Source organism: Mauremys reevesii, linkage group 6 (assembly GCF_016161935.1).
Source record: "Mauremys reevesii isolate NIE-2019 linkage group 6, ASM1616193v1, whole genome shotgun sequence".
Lineage (NCBI taxonomy): Eukaryota > Metazoa > Chordata > Testudines > Geoemydidae > Mauremys > Mauremys reevesii.
Window position 1 is genome coordinate 15,953,414 of NC_052628.1, and position 20,356 is coordinate 15,973,769.

Sequence of the window (20,356 nt, forward strand, 5' to 3'; positions counted from 1 at the left end):
TGCACCCCCTCCCCCGTCCCACACACCCCTTCCCACCTCAAAACTCCCTCCCAGGGCCTGCACCCCTCACCCCTTCCTATGCCCCCACCCCCAGCCCAGAGCCTGCACCCAAACTCCATCCCAAAGCCTGCACCCTTCACCCCCTCCTGCACACCCACCCCCTGCCCCAGGCCGGAGCCTGCACCCAGCACCCAAACTCCATCCCAAAGCTTGCACCCTGCACCCCACCTGCCCCCCAGACCTCCACCCCAGCCCCCTCCCAGAGCCTTAGGCAGGTGGAGGTGGAGTTTGGGGGGGCAGAGTTGGGGGGCGGGTTCTGGGCACCACCAAAATTTCTACAAACTTGCCACCCATGCCTGCAGCTCTGATTGGGCAGGAGGGAGCCGGTGCAGCATGCGGAGACCCCCTCCACCTCTGTGCCTAGGGGCCGCCCACAGTGCAGGCTCCTGCCGGCAGGCAGGCGCTGCGGGCTGCCCCAGGAAGTGCCCCCAGCCCCGGGACTTTGGACTTAGAGTTATCACATGTCCATATTTTCCCGGACGTTTTTAGATATTTAAAAATTCCTCCCGGACGACGATTTAAGAACTAAAAAGCCGGACATGTCCAGGAAAATATGGACGTACGGTAACCCTAATGCAGCCTTACTTATGTCTAAAGCTGGCTTGGTTTGAATGAACCCAGAGAGGCTTCACACTCCTGCCTCACAAATGCCCCTTGTTTTAGTCCTGAAGTTCCCTACATTCCATGCACTGTGGTGTTCTCTCTCTTGTATCATCAAAAATTATTTACGTCAGAGCCAAAACCCCTGAAACCAAGAAAGCGTTGTGTTTCCTGACGGTGGGAATCCCACCGCGCTTTAAGTTCCCTGTGTGAATCATGCAACTGTGCATGATTCCCCACTCTCTGCACCCTGCATCTGGCCTTGTGCAGCTTGAGGGCAATGCACGTGAGCCACCCCACCCCGTCCACTTGGCGCCTGGCCCCTCCACACTACTGCCCCAGTGTCACACCTCCTGCACCCCTTCAGGCCCCAGATCCCCCCACCCACCGCCCCATTTCCACCTGCCACCCCCTTAGTCCCCCAGCCACCCCATAATCACCCCTGCCCTCCTCCCCCCTTTTCCATCTCTCTGCAACCAGCCCCACCAGCCTTCCCCCACCCTTGGTCTGTGCTTCATCGAGCCGGGGCTAAAACATCCCGCCCCCCGCGTGTCCCTGCTCAATTCGCACGCTGATTGGCTGTCCCTATTGGCCTTATTAGCATCTTCAGCAGCTGCTCCCTCCCTCCCTCTCTCAGCCCCACCTCCCTGCCGGTGGCGTCGGGAGCCCAGGAGCGGAGCGTCATCCATCCGCCACCTCTCACTAGTTGAGTTGAATTGTCAGTCAGAAGGAACGCCCCGCCCTCTGGAGTGTCCCTCCCAGGCTCTGCCCTGTCTGCTTCAGTCCGTGCACGGCACCGAGGGGGAAGGATCTCTGGCGGAGGAGAACTGCTGGCTGGTGCAGGGACCGAGGTCGGTTCAAGTCCTGGGCCAGCATCACACAGAGGGCAGCAGCAGGAGGAAGAGGTAGCAGCTCCTGCCCTGGTAATTATTTTCCATTTCAATATTAAGAGCATTATAAGCCTCATTTTGGGGCATTTTGTACAAGACTTTGTTTCTTGATCATTTCCTTCCTGAATCTCTTCTTCCTTAGAAGCCTTGTTCCGGGGCGCTCTGTCTGCTCCCTGATGTGTGTGTGGCATCAGTGAGAGCCACAGTGTTTGTTTCAGGCTGTGGTCAAGATTATAATTAAACTGAAGCCTGGGCTGCTGTTATTTACTATTGCAGTCACAGCCTTCACAAATACCAGCATTATAGGCAGCACTTCTGAGGGAGCAGTTCTGTTATAATAAATCCTGCTTGCTCAGTCCTGTTATAACAGGAGCATTGCTGCTACACCTATAATCATGTTCACAATGATGTAGGATGATGTGGGTTCTGTGTGTCTTGCTACTGCTAAACCATCCCTGCCTAATGATGGCTTACTCACAAGATGCCTCTGGAGAGCAAATTGGTTTTGCAGTTAGATTGCACTGAAAATTATTTCCCCTTTAGAGAGAGTACGGTTCCTTCTGCTCACAAAGTCTTTGTTCTCGCTCCACTTCCTGCAAACTACTCCATTCAAATGCCGCCTCTTGAGATTAAACTGTTTGAGTTACTATGGGAGCTGCTTGCAGTCTTCTGTATCTCTTGCGGGTATCTAATATTCCCTCTGCTCAGCCAGGAAAGGAGTGTGTCCCCCAGACAGGCGGTTTCCTTGTCATCAACTTAATCTTTTTATGAAAGGAAGCAAGAAGTATGTTGTTAACACAGTAAAATGGGTTGGTTATTCATGTCTTCTTTTTCCAGCGAAAGTGAGGATGAAAACGACAAATTAATCAGTTGCAAGACTTTGCTGATGTAAATAGAAACCTCTTGAGTCAGGCCAGTGTGAAAAGACACTTAGATACTGTTGAAATATCTGAAGCCCTGTCCCTGAGCTGACAGTTTGTGTGCTGACATTGAACCTGGAATGAATTTTTATGGCAGAGCCATAAAGCCCTGAAAGTAAAAGTTCATAATTAGTGGAAATGCTGATGCATTATTTTAGTAGGAAATGTTAGGCTGGTTGGTATTTTTAGAATTAGCTTATGCAAGCCTTGATTTGACCTTGTCTTGGTTTGATTTTGTCTATCTGGTAAACTAAATGACAGTGATGATTTGAAATGCCATTGTTGCATTCTTGTTAGATTTCATCTTATTATTACACTGTTCGCTTAGATGCTTGTGTTCTGTATGAGAAAAACTCAGAAAGTGAAGTAATAGCATTAACCAGTAGTCAGTTAAAAGAAATTCTACTGCATTTATGATCTGGATGAAGCTATGGTAGAAAAACGATTCTTTGTTCCAGAAAAATGTTACCATTGTGACAATTGAATATCTGCTTTGTTGATGTGTGTATATACATATGTGTGATCATGAGCTTGGTATGCTCAGTTTTTAATATATAAGGGCCTTCTACGCTCATCATGACTCCTTGGAAATAACATATGTTGGTGTCATATGACTCCGCTGGGTGATACCTGACAAGAAACTAGAAGCTTGTCTCATATAAACCGAGAATGTGGTGAGACTACAAATTGTAAGCTCTTTGGGACAGGGGCTGTCCTTTTTTGTTCTGCGTTTGTACAGCACCAAACACAATGGGGCCTTAGTCTATGACTAGGGCTCCTAGGCTCTAAAAGCCATTGTCGTTGCATATATAGCGTGCTGTGCTTCGGTGGATGCTCATTAAATGTTCTATTAGATTGCAACAGAAGTTTCCGTTTCAACAGTAACAATGGAGGGAACCATTTCCAACTGTTGCATGAACTGGTATCTAATTTAGGTATGTGTTTTCACAGTCTTTGTTGTTCAGGAGGGAACACATTTTAAAAAGAAGTATTTGGCTCTGTAGTATGTTTGGAATGACTGAGCCTTGCTTAGAACAGTGAATTATTCCCATGTTGCTGCTATTTAGGCTACATCTAATTTTAGCATGCAACCTAAATAGTTAGGCTCTGTTCTGGGCTTTTCTGCAGAAAAGTATCTTCTCTTCCAAGCGTAGGGTAGCAATGGAACTGCTACTGGAACAGGACGGAGCAATGACCATGGATCCTCTGGTTTTGTTCCATTCCTCCCCCACTGTGTCCCCTGTCCGTTGCAGTGCTGGGAGTCCCAGGGAATAACTCAGAATATTGTTCTGAAATTTACTGTCTCTCCCCAACCAGCTTTTCGCAGTGAAACCATGCTGGTTCTGCTGGGTTAAGGCCCTTCATGCTTGAAGGAAGCCTCATGAGCAGTTCACTATCCACAGTCCTTATGAGAATTCTTCAAACTAGGGCACCAATCCTTCACACGCTTATGCCAGTGCTTAACTTTCCTACCACGAGACTTCCCATTGAAATCAGTGGAACTACTTGTGGTAGTAGAGTTAAGCACATGCCTTTGCAGGGCTGAGCCCTAAAACAGTACAGCACCTTCCACAAAATAGTACAGTTGACACAAGGCAAGGCTGTTTTAGAACCCAAGAAGATCATTGTATTAAGAACTGCAGAAGAGTAACTGCCAGATCAGTTACTCTATTAAAGACTTTTCTCACATTGTGTGGTGAGATAAGAGCTTTTATGAGCCTCTTGATATCACTAGACATAGGCTTTCTCTACACTAGCACTTTTGTCAGTAAAACTTTTGTCGGTCAGGAGTGTGAAAAAACCCACCCCCTTGACCCCAACGTAAGTTTCAACGACAAAAGCACTGGTGTGGACAGCACTGTGTTGGCGGGAGACGCTCTCCCGCTGACATAGCTACCGCTATATGTGCCATTTCCGTGGGTGCTCCGGGGCTGGAGCACCCACAGAAATAAATAGTGGGTGCTTAGCACCCACCAGCTACAGCTGTTTGGTGCCCCCACTGAGCTAATCTGGGAGGGGCTTGGGGGAGGGCGGAGAGCAATGAGCGGCGGGGGGGTGCAGGAAGAGGCGGAGCGAGAGCAGGGCCTTGGGGGGGAGTGGGGAGTGGGGGCGGGGCTTCATGGCAGAGCAGGGGTGGAGCACCCTCAGGGAAAACTAGAAGTCGACACGTACGACTACTGCCTCTCCTTGTGGATGGGTTAGTTATGCCAGTGGGAGAGCTCTCTCTGGTCGGCATAGAGCAGCTATATGGGAGACATTACAATGGTGCAGCTGCATCGGGATAGCTGTGCCGCTGTAAGGTCTGTAGTGTAGTCATAGTCTTGTGATCTAGTACTTCTTTCTGTCTGGACTGCGAGAACTCTAGCTTATATCTAATGTCACAAGTAGTTAAGTCTTCATGTATCCTGCAATCTTTTTTTTTTCTTTTTTTTTAATTGACCTGGTGGTATTTCCTGTGCTGGATGTCAGAGGTATGTTCCCCACATAAATACTTTAGAAATAAGGTTTCTCCTCCCTTGTTGGAGGTTACAGCACCAGTGTTGGATTGATTTGGTCATGCAGTGATAAGGGAAAAAGAGGTCTAAAATTTGCCCGTGTCTCAGATGGCCTTCTTACTATTGTTGTTTGAGACAGTCAGCATCTGCAAATGCATTATATAATATTTTCTAATTCTCTAGCACCTTCTGTCATGGGAGAATCTCAAGGCACTTTAAAGATGTCAATTAAAATTGTGTAGTAACTCCTGCAGCAGGTACCAAAATATCCCCATTCTGTAGTTGGGGAAACTGAGGCACACAGCATTGACATGACTAGCCCAGTGTCAGAGTGAATCAGTGGCAGGATCCAGAACACTTGACATCCAAATATAAACTCTCGGCTCTCTCATACATACACGTATGTAATTTAAGGCCACCCTTAAGTCAAATGGAAATTGCCCCATATCTCATACTCAGCAAAGCACTGTCCTCCAAGTGAAGTAGCCCTGATGGAATCTGCTAGCTGGAGGGAAGCTGTTTTGTTTTTTTTAATAGACCTCTAAAGGGAAGTGCATTCAGACCTGGAACTGGCCCAATTTCGTAATTGTAGTCTGCTTTATGTCTGCTAAAATTATGTGTGTGTGTGTGTGTGTGTGTGTGCGCACACACGCAAACCTCCATACTTGAGTCATGATTCGTTTTCAGTTTTTATTTTATTTAATTTCTCCTGGGAATTTATCAGTTTGTTACCACAACAACAAAAATGGATGGAAATCAGTGCAAAAAAAAGATTAATACTTTTCTGGGTAAATATCGGAGTTTATTTTGGAGGATAGAAAGACAGGGGAAAGGTATCCAGTAGATTAATGCTTTGAATTCCATTCATCAATGTGGTTCGCTGCAGAACTGAAACAGAACTCAAAACACAGTGCCACCTCTGAGTTTAAGAAAACAATCCATCTCTAATCCCCAAATAAAACTTTTCATTTGCATAAACAGTTTACAGTTGTAGACTTGAAACTATTGGCCTATAAATATTTACATTTAATAATTGGGCCACACCATTTGCAGCGCATACACTCAACTTCATCCTTTTCTCCTGTTTTTTTGAAACTTTCGAATACTTCCTTTTGCTCTGAAACGTAGTCTGATACAGATTTTCATTTTCTTCCCATTTGAGTGTGTCAAATCTTTAAACCGTTATCTGCTGACAGCTTGAAATGTGTACGTGGTGGGTGTGAGATTCATCAGTACGGTCAGATGCACACGCACTTCAGAGCTTGCGTGCGTGCCTGTTTGTCTATTGTGTGTATCTTCTAGACTAATACACAGCCTTATTTCAACAGGCAGCTTTGCATATACCCACAGATTAATGTATTATCGTAATACATATATCTCATGCAATGTATTGAATTTTCCTAATAAAACAAGTTATTTTTTTGTATATTTGAATGATACAAAAGTAGGGTGAAAATCAGAAAAAAACTGAATAATACTTTTTGTAAAACCCAAGAATTTTTCAGTAAAAATTGGTTTCAACTGAAAGTGAAGGGGCTTAGCCATGATGCAGGACTGTACAGATTCACAAAACAATTGCTCCTGCTGTATGGGACTATGCTGGCTGGGCCAAAGATGGTACTATGTAATAAATATTATGTTTTCCTAAAGCTTAGCGAGGCCTGTTCAATCCTTTAAATTAAGAGTTTCACCCTATATTTAAAATGTCTGATTCTAGTTATTGATAAGGGCATTCTGTATATTAAAGGAAAATTGTACTAATTTGCTCATCCCAGCACTCTGAAATTTTGTATAGGAAGAAATACTTGAAATATTATTTTTATGATCAATTGTCATTGAAACTGAGGGATGGCTGCAAAGCCTTTGAACATGAATTGCAACTCTGCTGAAATTATTAGAAGTATTAAAGCTGTAATTCGTGACCCAGATAGCTTCAATGTTAATTGAAGCAGACTTTGCTTTAATTGGCTCTGTGAACTACATGATTCAATTGGGAATGTAATTGTACCTTTAAAAGTATAATGAATATTTTTCCCTAAAAGCAGCCTTTGAAACTTAACAAATCCATAATTGTGCTAACAAAAACATTTGCTTCTAGATAAGTGCACTTGTATAATACTAATAATTAGTTTGAACTGGCCAGATGCCTCCTGATAAGATACTCCACTGCAGAAAACGGTCATCCAATATGCTGAAGAATGTAGACTCAGTTAAACAGTGACACAGAATGTAAACAATATTGTGCTAAAAATTACTGGGTATATTGAATCAAATCTGGTTGTATAACACAGTTCTGCTTAGGGCTGTTGCTTACTATACTATCAGTTACTGAAAGTAAAAAGGGGAAAAAAAGTCTAGTTTTGATTATGCTGACAGGTTTTAGATGATTCCTGTGTTCTCTCTTCTTATCCCTGTTCACAACTGCATCTCTGCTTACATCTCTGTTTTCGCTTCCTTTTATATATTTCCCCCCCTCACAATTGACTTCCCTCCTTCTGGTTCTCTTATGTACCAAAACATGCCACCTCAACTCAGACCCCTCTTTTAAAACACACTCTTCTACAAAACCTTCCAGCACCCACTTACAAACTGTTTAAAAGGTATTAGCACTGCCTTGTGATTGTTCTGCATCTGAACAGCTATTGTGCTGCAAATCCAAATTGTAATTTTATAGCGGCTCAATCCGTCAGTTTCTCAGTTGGAGGGACTGCCCCCACGGGCCTGTTTGTCTTACTAAGCTTTTATAAAGAAATAAATAACTGTGGCTCTCATTTATATTTAAAAAAAAATAAGGTTAAGTTTTGCCTTTGAATATGTCTGTAACTCCCACTGAAGCCAAAGAGTTTTGTGGAGCAAGATTTAGCCCTTATGAGCTGGAAATGAGGAAGTGAATTGAAGAGAATGGAACAAGGGATGTCAGTTCAGGGGAATGATAAGAGAGATGGGATGAAATAGAAACGAATAAGTGATAGACCTGGGGAAGGAGAGTTCAGGGCAAAAAAAATGACTAATCCATTTTATTGGGATATACAGTACCTGGAATTAAATCTCCTGCATTCAAAAGAGGAAAGGGAGTACTGTTGTGTTCATAACTGCTCATTCGTTACAGTTAGGTGATTGAATTCAGTTACAGGATTGGGTGTTTTGTTTGACTTAATTACAGTTCCTTGTTTACAATATTTAGTACTGAGAAAATGAAAGCAGTCTCAGACAGAGCTGATGTATATTAAGTGTTACTTTTGCATTGCAATCTCAAGTAATTTTTGGCTTCATATGTACAGAGCATTGATTTGAAATTGCATAATAATGGCAAACAAGTGGCTAGAATTTAAACTCTACTCAAAACTGAATTTGCCATGCCCAAACGATGACAGTTTTGTAGCATGAATTTAATTTTGTTTTTATCAGACCCTGTTCTTTACAAAGTTATTTTTGTCAGCACTGCTGATTACCGGTAATTCTGACAGGCCAGCTGTGTTTAGTCGTCCACTACCACCTAGTGAGGAATTACTCTGTTAAAAGCAGCATTTGTTTTTAATGCTAACAAGACTTCCATTACTCTGTCTACAAACACTAAACTAATATACTTTACAACAAACCCACTGCACGTATGTGCTTCAAATCACTCTTCCTTAAAGTGAAAGGCATATAGATACAAACAAAGGAGCAGTGACTGAGAAACAGAGTACAGTTGCTGTGTAAATAGGGGTAGTGTTCTGCTACAGTAGAACCTCAAAGTTATTGGGAATGGAGGTTGTTCGTAACTCTGAACAAAACATTATGGTTCTTTCAAAAGTTTACAGCTGAGCATTAACTTCATACAGCTTTACTATGCAGAAGAAAAATGCTGCTTTTAACCATCTTATTTAAATGAAACAAGCACAGCAATGGTTTCCTTACCTTGTCAAATCTTTTTTTTTTTTAAACTTTCCCTTTATTTTGTTAGTAGTTTACATTTAAAACAGCACTGTACTGTATTTGCCTTTTTTTGGGTGTGTGTCTCTGCTGCTGCCTGATTTGTGTACTTCCGGTTCCAAGTGAGGTGTGGGGTTGACCCCAGTCAGTTACTCTGTGGGCAATGCAGAAATGCAAATATGTGGGGGGCAGAGAGGGAGATAATTTTCCTAGGCATTTTGTTAGATATTTTTTAACGGTTTTCAAGGAAGTTGTTATCATCAGATTATACTTTATGGTATCTCCCTTACATCATATAGTATTTAACAGCTGATTAGGTAATTTAAAAGACATTATAACTTCTGCTGCAAATATTCAAGTTATGTTTGATTAAGATAGTGTTGTTCCCTAATATAATTTGTGGTCCACCTATAAATCATTTTAAAAAACCAAACCAGGTAGCATTTCACTATTCAAAAATGGCTTACACTCCTTTTGATAGTCTTGAATTTGTTACTAGGTAGTGGCTCCCTGTGCAACTTATTATTCAGTTAGTTTTGATCTCGTGAGCATATTATTGCTCACTTTAACAAATGTGTGTGCCTTATGAAAGCAAATGTGTGTGCATGTGAAAGCTAACCCAGCTCTGTATTTGACTGGGAAAGCCTGGCGTTGATGTGTAACACAGGAGCAAAGTATTAAAATATAACAAAAATCTGCTACCCCTGGCCCCGTACTGTGAAGTTCTGAGGATTATCAACACTGCATCCTTCATCTGCTGTCTTTTTAGACAGTAAGCTCTTTAGACTGTTCCTGACACAATGGGCCACAACCCTATTGGGGCCTCTGGGGTTGCAATTATTATTAAACATTTATATTATGGTGGTACTTAGAAGCCTATCAGGCCAGCACCTCACAGTGCTAGGTGCTGTACAAATGTGTAAGTGGTAGTTCCTGCCCCAAAGATCTTGCAATCTAACCACAATCCAAATAATAATTGAACCGAATGGGATCTGAGGACATGCAGCACTTCACAGGATTAGGTTCAGGGTTTGTAAGGTAACACGAACAGGATCTTTCAAGGAGGCTCTGGAAAATTACAGCCTGCAGAAATGCATACCCAGTAGAGCTCCATGTTTTAAGAACTGAAATAAAGGAGTCTAGAGGTGGAAGAGACCTGTTAGTTTATCTTGTTCTTTGCCTATTTTACATTTACTACTTTTTCTCTAGTCTAGTTTTAAATGTGCTAAGTAACAGGGTTTCCATTACTTCCCTTAGGAGACTATAGCACAGGCCAATATATTTTCTCTGTCAGGAAGTTTTTCCTGACATGCAACCTACATTGTCCTTTTCTGTACTATCCTATATAATTCTCTCCTCCTTGGTGTTTACAGTGGTGGCAAGTTCATTGGTCGTCATTAAAAGGTCAATATTGGCCAGCAGCAGTTTTCTATTCTAAGTACAGGGTGCAAATATCAGGTAATTCGTGGCACGTGCTGACTGAATACAGTCCCCTGTATAATAATCAATGCACCAGTTTTCCAACATTCTGTCGACTCACGGTCTGTCTACATTGCTCAGTAAGCCCGGGCTCTCACTCAAGTCTGAGCCCAACCACAACTTCTGTCCACATGCAAATCAGTCTGACATGGGTCAGCAAGCACTCGGGACCTGGGTCTTAGGATCCCAGTAGGGGATAGAGCCCGAGTCCCACTGAGACTCAGGTCCAAGCCCTGTCATTTTGCCGTGTGCATGCAGCTCAAGCCACAAATCCAAGTCAGAAGGTGAGGACCCTCTTCCCCCCCTTCTACAGAGATACTCTCCACTTTCTTCTTACTGGCTGCCACAAAATATTATTGGTTATAGGCCTAAGCCTCCCCAGGCTAGCACTATCTGATGTGTATCGGTTTCTCTCTCTCATGTTAGCCGGCATGGAAATATGAACACATGGTTAAATGTTTTTGTATTTGATTTATTTCATTTCCTGTTTCTCAGGTGAACCATAAGAAATGCTCTCCCGATTAAGAGTAGTTGCCACTCCCTGTGCACTGGCATGTCGCACTGTGCACACGAAAGAAAAAGGCAAGCCGCTGATGTTAAACCCAAGAACAAACAAGGTTAGTAGCGTGCATTTATCAAACATCTTATCTCCAACTAGTAACAGTCCTGTGGACCTTGTTCTGGGATTGAAATTTATACTGATGTGAAGTCAGGGACTTGTTCTGTTCGGTGCTGGATCAATGCCACAAAAGGTATACAAGACTGAGGATTCAGTGGTGATATAAAGTCTAATGTCTTAGAGCTATGATATCAGGGCTAGCAACAAAGACTTTCTGCCATTTTCACTTCTACAAATCCCTGATTTCCAATGGCATAACTAGGACCCTACCAAATTCATGGTTATTAAAAACACATCACTGACTGTGAAATCTGCTCTCCCCCATGAAATCTGGTCTTCTGTGTGCTTTTACCCTCTATTATATAGATTTCACAGGGGAGACCAGCATTTCTCAAATTGGGGGGCCTGACCCAAAAGGGAGTTACAGGGGGTCACAAGGTTTTTTTAGGGGGGTTGCAGTATTGTCACAAACAATTGCCTTCTGCGCTGCCTTCAGATCTGGGTGGCTGGAGGGTGGCGGCTGTTAGCCGGGCACCCAGCTCTGAAGGCAGAGTCACCACCAGCATTAGCCCAAAAGTAAGCATGGTATGGTATTGCCACGATTACTTCTGTGCTGCTGCTGGCGGTGACTCTGACTTCAGAGCCCGGTGCCCGGCTAACAGCCGCCGCTCTCCAGTTGCCCAGCTCTGAAGGCAGCGCCGTGCCCAGGAGCAGTGCAGAAGTAAGGGTAGCAGTACTGCAACCTCCCTAACAATAACCTTGTGAACCCTCCCTACACACACAACTCCTTTGTGCCCTAAAATTGCAACACTGTGAAATTTCAGATTTAAATAGTTGAACTCATGAAATTTACAATTTTTAAAATCCGATGATTGTGAAATTGACCAAAATGGACCATGAATTTATATTTCCATCCCCCATCATGAATTAAAAATCCCATCTTTCTGATTATCTTCTTGCTTTTGTCAAGTTTAATTCCAACTTGGCTTTAGTATTTCAAGAAACATTAAAGCTCAAGACCAATATTTTATATTTGTGAGACCAGCTTTGAATCCCACCTTTCAAGTGGTAGAAAGTATTAACCTCTAACTCTAAGTCCTCTTAGCTGTCCGAGGGCTAGAACTAAGCCATCTCAGTGTGAAACACCCCCATGAAGGGGGCCAGCAAAAGGTCTTCACGCAACTTAGAAACAGGGTTTAAGTGGGACTTAAGTTGTACGTGGACATTGTGTTGGCCCCCTGCATTGGGGAGGACTTTCACCCTAAGAAAACAGCCTCTTAACTGCAGAAGGAGATTTTCAAGGGCAGCTGCAATCTGTGGGGACAATGAAACTCTCAAGAGGTAAGATGGGGGTAATGGGAGCTGAAGACAGCCTTTTTTGGCAGCTGGCCCAAGGCTGGGAACTCCCTTCTGTAAGAAATGAGGACGATCACAAACTTGGTTGGCTTGGAAGAAAATATAACACCTGGCTCTTTGTTGCATCCTACCCATAATAGGAGAAAAAAATTCATTACTCTGCTGCTCCTGAAATGGTGGAGAAAAGAATAGTGAGATATAACGAGTGACTCCTAACTAACCCTGAAAGGAGAGGGAGAAGACAAAACATATGTCTTTGTTCACACCACTTACGTGGATTTGTATAATTTGATAGGGTGCTCAGATACCACCGGGATGAGTGCTGTATAAACACCTAGACAGATAGAGATCTCTAGTGCTTTGAAACTGAGCGCCTGCTAAAATCATGTCGAGAGTGAAGTGTGAGGAGAATTATGTGATTTTTCAAAGTACAAAGTCTTGTGACTTCTCCGAGCTAAAAGCTCTTGGCAGACCAGTGAAAATTATTTCAAAGCCCTCAAGCTTTTCCAAGCACTGGTTGTGCACCAGTGGTCAGAAAGGAAAACAATACATGATTGTTTGTGGCAGTAGCTTCTACATTTTGTTTTTGAAGGATCTAGTTTTGTGATAAATGGAGCAAAATGCAGTATTTGAAGGGAAGAAATTTGTTGTCACACTTAGTTCACAGTATCAATTTTAACTCAGACAAATGACAATGAAATAAAGAGCTTTCTGGTCTATGAGGAGTTTGTTATCCTCTGGCACTTGTTTGATTGGTTCTATGAAACGACTAGGTGATACCACTTGTCTGTTAGGGAACAAGTAGCAATACTAAATGGGGTCCCTTGTTCAGCAGCTCAGCAGAGAAATTAAAGTCTGATGAGGGATGGAAATTGATTTACCCTTCCAGCTGTAGACTGTCTTGCTGTATTGGAGATGAGACCAGTGACTGGGGTGGTGTGAGGAAAAATTGCACTGATGCACGGATAAATAACAGACTTCAGTATCCATTATTGTGAACCTGCTGAGATTGTCATCTCATTGTAGGATCTTTTGTTGGCAGGTCTAGTTGTGTTGCAGTCTCATTCACTTACGTTACTTAATATTTTATCTCCCTTACCACTTGGGACTTGGAACCCATAATAATGGGGACTAAATGCCATATTAAAAGCTGTAAGATGCCAACTGATGAAATTTGCAGACCCAGATCCCAACCCCCCACCTTTTGTGACAATTACCCCAGAACTCCTCTACCTGCTTCACTGCTTGGCAAACACAAGAATTTAATTGCTCTTACCTTTTTGCCCATGAACTGGTTCCCACAGGTGCCGAATGCATAAATTAACTGAATTTGTTTGTTTCAAAAGTCCAGCTTTCAACTTCTATTGTTGTTAGGGCAGCCCAGGAAAGGTCAAAAGCGATATTGGTAATGTCCTTGTCACTTCAGCCAAACAATTGCAGAACATACTGTAACTGCATGAACCTATCTTTACATTCTTCCATGATGTTTGACATTGCAAAGCTGCTCTATGACAAGGACTCCAGTTACAATGATTTAACTTTAAAGGCCTCTTGTTATGTCAGCGTTAACTGCTGTGTACAAATAAGTAAGCTTGTTTGCTGCTTGGAATATAGTTAACCAAATACATTTGTTTACTACAGTCAACTATAAATGTTGTTACAGTATTCACTATTTGTATTGTGGTAGTGCCTAGCAGTATCAGTCATGGACCAGGGCCTCATTATGCTAGGCAAGGTACAAAGGCAGTACAAAAAGATGCTCTCTGCCCCAAAGAGCTTACAATCTAAGCATAAGCGAAGAGACAACAGATAGATACAGACCAAGAGATCAGGGAGGACAAGGAAAATAATTGTTTAGCAGGTGATTTGACGATTCCTGAGATTAAAAACATGCTGTAGGTCTAACTTTTAAAGATGGCCTCACTTGTGTTGAAGGTTTATTATCCGTTCTTGAAGGGACCTAAATGCGAAGAGGAGTTAAACTATAAAATCGGCAACTTGTTCTCCTTTTCTATTTGAGAAGGTGTTAGACATGTCAAAAATGTACGGAGGCTTTAGACTTACAGTTCATTTACCTTAGTTCAGTCACCCACTTCAAAGCTGCTGAATTTTTTGTAGACGTGATGCCTTTGAGTGTTTCAAGGGAAAATAAAACCAACCTAGATTGTTCAATTAGAAGACCAACAGTTTAACAGAATATCTCCAATTGAGTAATTAGTGACAGTGCACACTCTAGATCAGGGGTTCTCACAAGAAATTTTTTTGGTGGTCACAGAATGCAGCCACCAACTCTTGCTGGTGGCCTTACTGATACTTTTTCCTAAAATATTTGATTAACTTAAGGAAAAACAAATAAAAAGCACATCCACATCATTGTTTTTTGTAGACTCTGTAATAAAAATATTACTGTGAAAAAAGAATGTTTGTTAATATCAATCACTTTTCACAGGTCACTGAGTAGCTATCTGGAAGGCTGTGAAAAGTGATACTTGGATGGTTGTTAATGTCACCCTTCTCAACAAGTCCCAGGACAAATTAAGCCCTGGATGGGGGAGGACGGGTCGGAGGCAGAGGCAATGGGGGACATGGTAGAATGGATGTAGGCCGGGAGAGACAGTGGGGGCCTGGGGCAATGCAGAGGTGGGTGTGGAGCAAGGAAGGCAGTGGGGTCCAGGACGATGGAGAGGGGGGGCACGGATGTGGGGCCAAGAGAGAGGAGGGTGGGTGGTGAGCCCCGCAGCTGTGTGGTTGGAGCTGGGGGTTGGTGCCCACTGCCGTGTGGCTGGGGGATCAGTGCTTGTGGCCAGAGCCCAGAGCTGGGGGCAGGAGCTGCACGGCCGGGGAGGGGGTCAGTGCCCGTGCCTGGATCAAGGAGCTGGAGCCCAGGGCCCGTGCCCGCCACCATGCGGCTGGAGCTAGGTGCTGGAGCCCAGGTCCATGTGGTCGGATCTGCAGGTCAGTGCCTGCCACCACGGAGCTGAAGCCAGCACCTGCTGCCGCATGCCCGGGGGTCGGTGCACACCTGGGGCTGGGGATGAGCGCCTGCTGCCACGTACCTGGGGCCGGTGCCTGCTGCCACATGCCCAGAGCCAGCGGGCAGGACTGAGAGTCAGAGCACGCAGCTAGGGGTTGGGGCCCAGGGCCAGCAGCTGCTGCCAGGGTCAGGGGGCAGTGCCCAGGGCCAGCGGCTGCCACAGAGGTCAGAGCCTGGGGCCAGCAGTTGCCACTAGGGTCAGGGGCTGGTGCTGCGAGGCCGGCACTGTGTGGCCAGAGACGGGGATTGGAGCCTGCCACTGCATGGCCAGGGGTTGGAGCCTGAACTGAAGCCACATGGCCAAAGGCCAGGGCTGCGTGGCCAGAGCTGGGGGTCAGCGCCTGAAACCTTGCAGCTGGAGGCGGGTGCTGGTGCCTGAAGACCCATGGCTGGAGCCCTGGTCCGCACAGCCAGGTTCCCTAAGTCCTGCTGCTGGAGCCCGCCTCCCAACCACAGCAGGGCTGAAGCCCAAGCCTCATCCCCCCCTACCCCCAGGTAGAGAACTCACTGGGCTCCTGCAGCGTTGTGCCCCACCTGTCTCCAAGGGCCATGCAGGGCTGCACATCCAGGAGGAACGGGGAGGGGGCAATGCTTTGCCTCTGCCCCTCCTCTCCCCATCACTGCTCAGGAAGCTGTCACGGCTGCAGGGAAACCCCCTGGTGGCGACATTTGAGAAACGTTGATCTAGATGAAATGGTAGGTGAACAATTACAATCCATCATGCCGGTGACTTCAGCTTTGCCAAATCAGCGTGTGATTGGAAATAAGTTCTAAAGGATGCGAACAGCTCAGGTGATCAGTGATGGTATGCAGAGAATTCAGCATGTAAGTGACTGGTTCGTATTCAGCCTAGATCATGAATGGGTGAGAGTTACTGCCTGCTATCTGATGGCTGTTCTGTGGCCTATGTGAAGTATATCTGTGATTTCAAACAAACAGAGGCTTAACTATAACAGTTGGCATCCTTGCTGCAGGTCTCACCAGAGAGGTTAAGCATTGGGCACAGAGGCAAAATTAACTAGTAGCTTTCAGGGTGTGAGATATGTTGATGGGAAATTCTGGAAAGCTTACGCTAATGTTGTCTGCGTTTGATATCTTCTGTGACATCAGTGTTGTCAATCCATCACCTTCCACAAGCACTACATTAAGTGAAAAATATGGGGAAAGGAAGGAAACGCCAGGAAAAACATATTTCCTATGATGTATTTAAGCAACCAGTCAACTATGATTATAACGGTTATGTGAGACATAAAATAGACATTTCATTCATGTGGGTGAACCTTGTTAATTTGCACTGATGACTGAAGACTTGTTGTAGAACAGTGAACTTTGTGAATTAGCAAGTAAACAACGAAGCACAATCAAAACAAATACATAGCTCTTCTATAGCTCTTCACATCAGTAGATCTCAAAACACTTCATAATCTTTAATGGATTTATCCTTCTAGCATCCCTGTAAGGTTGGGAAATGCTATTACCTGCATTTTATAGATGGGGAACTGGGAACAGATCACACACACAAATACGTCATCCATCGCAAAATGTACTTTATATATCTGCTTTGACAAGTGTAGCTGAGTTTTATTTTTAATGAGACTACTTTACAATATATTAATGTGCTGTAAAATTTTATGGAAGTGGTTTAATATTAAAATGAGAACTCACTGTTGTATTCGGCTATTAAATCTAAGGGGGCTTTTTTTTTTTTTTTAAGAAATACAAGGTTTGGAAAATGAGAGTTAACGAAGCTCTAGTGCATACTGTATTTGTATACTGCATCTGTATTACAGAAACTTTGAATGAATTCTAATTAAGAATAATCATTTATATTAGCTTTGCAAAATGGTCATGAGAATTTATCAGCTCTGATACAAAATACATTCACCCACCCCCTACCACTGGTAATAATGTTAAAAGCCATCAATATATTCTCACATATCAATTTCCTCCATTTCCCCCCTCAAAAAACGCCAAGCCTTCTTACCTAATGGTGTTAGAACAATCAGTCCTGCAGAATTCTGCTCACCTGGTCACCTTCCCGTAAGTGGATGAATGCAGTGTTATAAGGCTGATTTGTATAGCACCATACAGTTAGCGGAGTAGTTGTCAACTAGGAGGGCCTGAGTAAGAACAGGTCCCTGTGCCAAAGAGTTTATGGATGAAGGCACAGTACAGAAAGCACAGACATGCCTATGGCTTCACTAGAAGGGTGTCCGCAAGAGAACAACGTGCTGCTTTTGATTCTGAAGCAGTATGTTGTAATGATCGGTAGAAGCGTAGTTAATATTTGTCGAGTGCTCTTCAGGCTGTGGTATCCTACACTGTGCGGGGTGATTTCCAGTACACGGGAAGAGAGAGTCTCTGTATACAGTCTGAAAAGGACACCTCTCTTTTCTTGGATCTCTGAATTGGAAAGAGGATTAGGACGCTAATCTAGGTGAAAGTCAGGACAGCAAGCAGTGGAGGTGGACATCAGGAGAAGAGAGGCTGGGGTCAAGTAAAGAAAGTGACCACTGGGGACCTAGTGCTGCATCATGCTGAGCACCTTTTCCGAGCTGCTTAGGCTCCTCGGCTCCTATTGAAGTCATTGCGAAGGGAGGGTGATCATCACCTTTGAGGAGGTAAGCAGCGTGCTGCCGGATCGGCAGGGAGGAGAGGGTGAGAACAGGAAAAGAAGAGGAAGGGTAGTTAAAAAGCATACTGTATGAGAGAAAACAAGTGAAGGCAGGTCTCTGGAGGATCTTGATAGTGCTGTCCTAGACTGGATATGGTCACATCCTCATTTTTGTGGGTGAGGGAAAAGGAGGAGGAGTGAATAGAGTGGACATAAGTGCAGTAGGAGAAATAGCCAAAATATTGCATTGTTGGCTTCAGGGGTTGACCAGTAATTAAGATGCATCTCTGAATGTGAAGACTTGAGTTGTCCAGATATACAGCGTGGGAAACTGTAGTGTCGTTTCAAAAAAAAATCCAACATGTTAACACTGCAGCCACTCAAGCAACACTAAACTTCTAGGATGTCTGTAGACTGGGGGAGGAGGGGAGGAAGCAAGTACGTCACATAAACAAGGGCGAGTAGCTATTAATAAAATGTATCAAACAAGGCTTGAGATTTTTATTAAGGAACCAGAAGACTTGTGGTCACAAGGGGGAATTAAGAGAATGTCATGCCTAAGTATTTATGGTTTCAGTGGTAATTGAGTAAATTGTTTTAAGGGACCTAACCAAGAACTTTGACTGAGATAATGTACTTTTCACTGGTGGGATAGTCCCATATGGTTATGGATAGAATGTTAGCTTGGACTACCATGGTACACAGCTAAAGGTACTCTAGGGTTACAGTGTATTTTAAAAATTGGATAGATGTTCAAGGTGTTATTGATCCATGTTTTAGATTGTGCTCTGTTCCTTCACATCAAGAATCTTCATGATGCTTTTACTTTTGTAGTGCCTAAAATATGGTGAAAATATTGTTACTGTTTTCCAGTTGTTAATTTCAGATTCAGCACCTGTTTCATTGATGATAAATGTGGAGTATGAGGGATGGTCATGTAATAGGGCATGAATTGCTGCACAGCAATGAATTAATGGGACAGTTCAAAAACTCAGGAGTTATTTTATATATATGCTGGCAAAGTTCATTTTCACATAACTTTCCAGGATACATTTACCTCTATGGGATGCACTAAAAGTGTTACATAGGGAGTAAAAATGAAAAAAAAGATGAATTTAGTTTAAAAAAATGATGACTGTTGAAAGTGAACAATTCACATGTAAACTATAGGTTGACATTTGTTTTCATAAAGTATTGGATTATAACTAGTACACTTTCAGACATCAGGATCTGTTTGCAGATGACTCAAACAGAAAAAGGGATAAATTCGTTAGATAATTTATTATCAATAAATCTACCAGCCTGAAGGTTAGGTCTTACCAAACAACAACAACCAACCATCTATACTGCTGGTTAGATACTTGAAATTCACCAGTAAAGGTTTTCTCAACAAAATATCAGGAAGATCAGTTATTTGTAAAGAAGTAAAATATATTAGGACTCCTAGATATTTGTATTCATCTGAGATTAGTACAACTAAAGATATTTGGAATTTTTTTTTTTTACCCTTCATAAACTTAATTTGTTACAACTGATGGAGGAGGCTAAAGCTTTTTTTGTAGTAGGAGATTACAGTTGAAGAGATTAAGAGATCAGTTTTATCCTTAACTAAAAGGAAGGCTTCAGGTTCTGATGCTATCTATCCCAACAGAGATCTGAGGGCACTGCAAATAACCTTTTTGGCTGGATAGATTATCAGAAGTGTGTAGGGAAATGTTCCAAACAGGGATATTCAAAAGGAACATTTCCAGAAGCAAATATCACCTGAGTGTTAAAACCCAGCATATCCCCAAAGGAATCTCCATCTGGATATAATCCAATTTTAAAGGTAGAAATGTGCTCTGGAGGAAGATATATGTGCTGATGATTAAAGCACAGGAAGTCATGAGATCTGGGTTCTGTCTGTTTGTGCCACTGATTTAAATGATTTGCCCAAGAACTCTTCTACTGCTCTATGCCTCAGTTTCCCCAACTGTAAAGTAGGAATACGAATTTCTTCTTCCCAGTGTCATGAGGCTTAATTCATTAATATGTGTGAGGTGCTTAGAAATGGTAGTGATGGACATCAGAGAAATGGATAGTCATAAATATAGATACGTGTACATTTTAAACAAAATAACTATTTTAGCTGACAAAAAAGTAAATAGTAAAATAAACTAACCTTTTTCCCCCTTTTGTTTTCAGGGCATGGCCTTTACATTACAGGAAAGACAAATGCTTGGGCTCCAAGGACTTTTACCTCCTAAAATAGAGACGCAAGACATTCAAGCCTTACGCTTCCATAAGAATTTGGCAAAAATGAGTGACCCCTTGGAAAAGTAAGAATTAATCAGTATTTTTCTTACCTATGTGTAGTGCAAGCTTAAAAGACTCT

At 43.1% G+C, this 20,356-nt stretch overlaps 1 protein-coding gene across 3 annotated transcripts in view; it reads left to right on the forward strand.

Moving 5' to 3' along the window:
* Positions 1-1,302: 1,302 nt before the first annotated feature.
* The window catches only part of ME2 (malic enzyme 2), a 38,692-nt gene continuing 19,638 nt past the window's right edge, over positions 1,303-20,356 (forward strand). The window contains exons 1-3 of one of the 3 annotated variants that reach the window (XM_039543657.1): positions 1,303-1,583; positions 10,855-10,976; positions 20,167-20,300. In XM_039543657.1, the coding sequence (XP_039399591.1) occupies positions 10,869-10,976; positions 20,167-20,300 (242 nt within the window). In that variant the 5' untranslated portion in view covers positions 1,303-1,583; positions 10,855-10,868. Of the gene's footprint in view, positions 1,584-2,425; positions 2,439-2,551; positions 2,586-10,854; positions 10,977-20,166; positions 20,301-20,356 lie in introns of those variants that run through there. The other 2 variants (XM_039543658.1, XM_039543659.1) reach the window with 2 other exon arrangements.